The 5,979-nt window shown below is 45.3% G+C and overlaps 1 protein-coding gene across 1 annotated transcript in view; it reads right to left on the bottom strand.

Moving 5' to 3' along the window:
• POLA2 (DNA polymerase alpha 2, accessory subunit) overlaps positions 1-2,531 on the bottom strand; it is a 36,801-nt gene extending 34,270 nt beyond the window's left edge. The window contains exon 1 of the mRNA XM_003798644.3: positions 2,200-2,531. Coding sequence (XP_003798692.1) covers positions 2,200-2,278 — 79 coding nt within the window. The 5' untranslated portion in view covers positions 2,279-2,531. The remainder of the gene's footprint in view (positions 1-2,199) is intronic.
• Between the last annotated feature and the right edge of the window lie 3,448 nt (positions 2,532-5,979).

Genomic DNA, 5,979 nt, shown 5'->3' with positions numbered 1-5,979 from the left:
AGCCTGGGCCTGCCAAACAGCAATGACGGCTGCAACCAAAAAGTAGCTGGGCATTGTGGTGGGCGCCTGTGGTCTCAGCTATTTGGGAGGCAGAGGCAGGAGACTCGCTTGAGCCCAGGAGTTGCAGGTTGCTGTGAGCTGTGATGCCATAGCACTCTACCCAGGGGGAGAGCTTGAGGCTCAGTCTCAAAAAATAAATAAATAAATAAGTAAATAAAAACAAAAAGAATCACAGCAAAGTCCAGGTGAGAGATAATGGTGGCTTGGATCATAGTGGTGGCAGTGGAGGTGGCAAGAAGTGGTTGGACTTCGGATAGTATATACCCTGAAGATAAGCCAGTGAGATTAGCTGCCTGGATGTGAAGTGTGAGAAAAACAAGGTAAGTCAAGGATGGTGCTGATGTAAACACAAGGGATATAAAACGATTAGACCAGGTGAAATCACCAAGGGAGTGAGTGTATCTAGAAAAAAAGATCCCTGACCTAAGCCTTGGAATGTCTTAGGCACAGGGGTGTCCAAACATTTTTTTTTTCTGCCTCACAGTAGAGAAGGAGTTGTCTTGGGTCACACATTAAATACACAAACACTAATGAAAGCTGATGAGTAAAAAAAGGTCTGTGTATAAATTTCATGATATCCAACACCAGAGATAAGCAAAACAGCCCTCACATAATCCACATGCAGCCTGTAGGCTGTAAGTAGACCCTCCTGCTAGGGCATTTGAGGAAGAATTGGCAAAGCCTGAGATGTGATGGCAAGTGAAGAGGAAAGTGAAGTGGTGGGGACACAAGAGCATACCGAAAAGGATTTAAGGAGGAAACATTTGAAGAATTTGAAGATAGTAAGTATAGACTATCCTATTGAGGTATGAAATAATTGAGAAGTGAAGAGTGGGATAAACAATATTTTAAAGACAGAAGTTGGAACCACATTTCTATGCTGGTAGGAAAAGAATTTTTGCAGACAAAAAACCAAAATAAGTAAGAGAGAATTACTGGTATCCTTAAGCAGGTGAAAAACAATGGAATTTAGGACTCAAGTAGAGGGTTAGGATTTTGCTAAGAATATATAATAGAAGACAAGGTATATGCCACAGACTTGGGTAGGTGAGAAATAATGGTAGCTGATATAAGTTTTCCAGTATTTCTTTCTTTCTTTCTTTTTTTTTTTTTTTTTGCAGTTTTTGGCCAGGGCTGGGTTTGATACCGCCACCTCTGGCATGTGGGGCCGTTGCCTTACTCCTTTGAGCCACAGGCGCCGCCTTGTTTTTTTTTTTTTTTTTTTTTTAGACAAGAGTCTCACTCTGTTGCCCCAGGCTAGAGTGCCTTGGGATTATTACAGCTCACAACCAACCTCGTTTGGGCTCAAACGATCTTCTTGCTTTATCCTCTGGAGTAGCTGGGAATACAGGCGCCCACCATTAGGCTCAGCTAGTTTTTATATTTCTAGTAGAGACGGGTCTCAGTCTTGCTCAGGATGGTCTCAAACTTCTGAGCTCAAGTTCCCAGAGTGCTAGGATTACAGATGTGAGCCAACGCACTGGGCCCCTGCATCCTGGTTTTATATATGAAATAAGCTCATAGTGCTGTTGAGCGGTTAAAGTAGGGGCATGTTCATTCAGATTCTAAAACTGAGAACTTCCACCTTTCCTGAGACTTTGCTTCAAGTAACTCCTTACACGGCCCTGAAGCTTGACCACTGAGGGACCCAGCTGATGTAGCACTGCATCAGGGAATCTGAGTTCACTAAAATTCAATTTTAGAAATCCATCTCAAAGGATTCAAAATTTGCAAAGACCATCAGCTTTGATAAGAGAAGTTTGAGGTGTATGCTGGTAAAGAAGCCAAGAATAAAAAGATACATTTCAACCCTCCCCAAATAACTTGTTTTGTTAGCAGGGATGAGGGGGGTGGGGGATTACTCTCAACCCAGCATGCCCCATTCCATCTTTCGGGAACTTGGCATTGATTTAAAATCGTGCGTGCTTCATATTCGTTTCTGATTTGGGATACAAACAGTATCCCGGGAGTATTTCAAAGTCCTCGTATTCCACAGTTTAGTTTTTATCTCACGGCCACCAAGAACTCCAGTCAAGGGAAGCGAAACTCGGAAGCGATCCCCTTTGGGTTGTAGGCGCGTGGGACCTTGGACGAGAGAGTGGACCAAGGCTGGGCCCCGGGAAGAGGTGAGGAACTCACATTTCTCCAACAGAGACTCCTCGTATTCTAGGCCGAAGATCTGCAGCTCCTCGGCCAGCTTGTCGGCGGACACGGACATGCTCGCCCGGAAGGAAGGCTGGGAGCCAGCCAAGATCTCTCTTATCCTTTCTCCTTTCGTGGACCAAGACCGGAGGTGACCAAATGGTCCAAGACAGGCCCTGAGGTCAGAAGACCCCAGCCACCAGTGACAGAGAAATATATATATTTTTAAAATGTGGGCATAGCCCCCCAAAAGTTCCTGAGGGAGGGGCAGAAATAACAACAGGTCCTCTCCTCGGAAGCACGTTCAGCTTCCCAAAAGTTACCGCTGAGCTTCTCAGCGACCGCGATAGAACGCAGTAGCCCGCAAAAACCCGCCAAATAGTTTGTGCAGCGTACGCATGCGCGAGAACCGGGTTCACCCCCTCCCCTGCCCTCCCCTGCGCGCCTACACCGAGGACGCGTGCGCAGAAAGGCCAACCCTCCTGCTGGCCTACGGCGGCTGCGTGGCTCTCCCTCCAGGCAAGAAGTGCGCATCCGCCACTTCACCCGCGCTGAAACCCGGCTCGTCTGCTAGCGGCCGATGCCAATTTTCTGGGCATCCCCTGCTAGGCAAAGCTTCGTGACACATATTCGTCACCCTTTTGTTCTGTGTGTTGGTTCGCGGGCGCTGCTGCGTATCTCCATTGGACTGTCCCGAACTTAACTGTGCCTAGAAGGACGTGTGGCCCCTGCAGTAGCCCCTTTTCTGTTCCCCTTGTCATCTCTGCCTGTTGTGCCCTAGGTTAATCTGGTCGCCACGGTTGTAATTGCCACTGTGGTGTCGGTCATAGTGATGGATTCAGACACGTTAAATTTGGGTGCCTTTGTGGTATCTAGGTAGAAATTCCCAGGGGGTGACTGGATGCTTGGGAATGAAGGCAGGTCATCAAAAATAGAAAGTTTAAGGGTAAAAAGAAGTAGGTTCTTCCTCTGAAATTCCTTGAGAGAAAATCTCCATTGCTTCAGCTTAGCTCACATTACCTTAGGTATCATACTTTTCTGTCGGGATGGTAGAACAGGAGAGCCTTTCTAGAAAATAGCAGTGAGTATGTATAAGGAATTTTAAAATTGTCCATCCCTCCTGACTCAGCATTCCTTATTGTAAGAGAACTATCCAAATTCCAGACAGAGTTTTGTGTACATAGATATTGATTATAGCCTTGTCTGCAATATTTTAAAAACGCAGAAACTGGGGTTGGCGCCCATAGCACCATGGTTGCGGCACCAGCCACACGAACACCGAGGCTGGCGGTTCGAACCTGGCCCAGGCCAGCTAAACAACAATGACAACTGCACCAAAAAAATAGCTGGGCGTTGTAGCAGGCAACTGTAGTCCCAGCTACTTGGGAGGCTGAGGCAAGAGAATTGCTTGAGCCCAAAAATTTGAGGTTGCTGTGAGCTGTGATGCCACTACACTCTACTGCGGGCGACAAAGTGGGATTCTTGTCTCTCAACAAAACTAAACAAAACCCAGAAACTGCCTGGACATCTAGCACTATGGACTGATGAAAGAACGTGTGGGGCTTTAGCAGGGTAGAGATTCTCAAGACTGTGCACCAAAGAGGGCAGAGACTTCTATGGGGCCCATCAGGGAATGAGATCGCAGCCAGGGTCAGGCAGAGCTATAATACCTTATTGGCCTCAATCCTGAGGTGTGGAACAGAGCATGGCCTGCTTATTTACCTCTTGCAAGGGAGGGATGGGAAAGGAAAATCACCATAACCTCCCCTAAGGCCTCTTACTGGTGGGTACCAGGGAGTGATCCACCTGGGTGCAGGGCATAAGTATATATTAATGTTGTATTGCCATATAGAGTTATCTATCATGAACTTGTGACCCATTTATTAGCTCACAGATCTCTAGGTTAGAAGTCTGGGCACAGTGTGGTTGGGTTTGCTGCTTAGTGTCTCACAAGGCTGAAATCAATGTGTTGGGTATCAAGTTGCATTTCTTCCTAGTGGTTTTTTCCACCAGCTAGAGGAACTCTGCTTTTAAAGGACTTACATAAATTAGGGCAGGCCCACTCACATAATGTCCTTTTCTTTTTAGAAATTAATTTTTTTTTTTTGAGACAGAGCCTCAAGCTGTCCCCCTGGATAGAGTGCCATAGCATCACAGCTCACAGCAACCTGGGCTCAAGCGAGTTTCCTGCGTCCACCTCCCAAGTAGCTGGGACCACAGGTGCCCGCCACAATGCCTGGCTATTTTTTGGTTGCAGCCATCATTGTTGTTTGGCGGGCCCGGGCTGGATTCAAACCCGCCACCTTAAGTGTATGTGGCTGGCGCCTTAGCCACTTGAGCCACAGGCCCAAACCTAAAAATTAATTTTTAAAAAATTTCTTGTAGAGATGAGGTGTTACTATGTTCCCTAGGCTGGTCTCCAACTCCTGGCCAGGATAAAACTTTCTTTTTTTCTTTTTTGAGACAGAGTTTCACTATGTCACCCTCAGTAGAGTCCAGTGGCATTACAGCTCACAGCAACCTCCAGCTCTTGGGCTTAGCAGGCCCAGCTGGGCTGGAACCTGCTAGCCTCAGTGTATGTGGCTGGTGCCCTACTCACTGAGCTACGGGTGCTGAGCCAATATCCCTTTCTTAAGGTCAACTGATTTGGGACCATAATTACATAGGCAAAATCCTTTTACAGAAGGGATTAGTTTGAAGAGGGGCACTGACTAACAAACAGGAAAGACGTTGACCTGGTGGAGCATAACAAAAAAATAAAATGAAATAGGTCATTAAAACGGTGGCTGGATCTGTTTCGAAATATCTAATGCCTTTGACATTGGGTTTAGTTTAATTTCATAACAATTACAAATAATAATGTATAGAGGAGAAGGAGTTAAAAGTGATCTGCTCTGGGTATAAAATAGACTAGGTATGACTCTGGCCCTCACACCCTTTCCAATCCTTTTCTCAGTTACTGTCTGTTACTGTCTGTAGGGGAACAATAAGAGCTAATATTTGAAGCACGAGTTCTGGTCTCTCTGGTCTCTACTAGAAAGCTTTCAAAAGCATGTTTAGAGCCTCTCTTCAGGATGTGGGATCATTTTTCATATCTTATTATTTTATTTTATTATTTTTTATTTTAATTGTCACATTAAATTTTGCTTTAATACCTCTTTGGGGAAAAAAAAATTACACTTTCAGTGAATGAACAAGAAACATTTTTACAGTAGCAGTAGGCTATTATTTTTATCTACCATACCATGAATTCATAGGGAAGAGGTTTCAGTAGCTCAGGGAGGCACCTTGCTGTTGAATGTGACAAAGCATTCATTGACTTTTGAATTCATGGGAAATAGGTTCCAGCACCTTGTATAACTGTTACATGGGGTCTATTGGTTATCCTGTGTGCTATGCTATACATCTATTATGCCATGAGTTCATGGGGAATAAATAGGTTCTTGCACCTAAAAACATGGGTCCACTGGTACTCCTGTGTGCTAAGTCACATGCTTAATTATGCCATGAATTCATAGGGAATGGGTTCCAGGAGCTCAGGCTCCTTTCCATTGGTTCTCACAAAGTGGGCTTCTCTGGGTAGAGCTGGCACTTCAGTTGAACCCAGGTACCTTTCTCTTTGACTTCCTTCTTTTTCTGATCGTTTTCCTTCACACCTTTCAGGAAGCTATCTCGGCTCTTAGAGTGCTTAATATGCTCAATAGGAACAATCCTCTTGGCAAGAATCTTGCCCTTAACTTGTTTGTTTACAACAATGCCAACAGCATGCTGGGTAAC

The sequence above is a fragment of the Otolemur garnettii genome, unplaced genomic scaffold (assembly GCF_000181295.1).
Source record: "Otolemur garnettii isolate 467f Iridium unplaced genomic scaffold, OtoGar3 scaffold00140, whole genome shotgun sequence".
Lineage (NCBI taxonomy): Eukaryota > Metazoa > Chordata > Mammalia > Primates > Galagidae > Otolemur > Otolemur garnettii.
The sequence above is the reverse complement of the archived record's forward strand: the minus strand, read 5'-3'. Positions and strand labels throughout refer to the sequence as shown.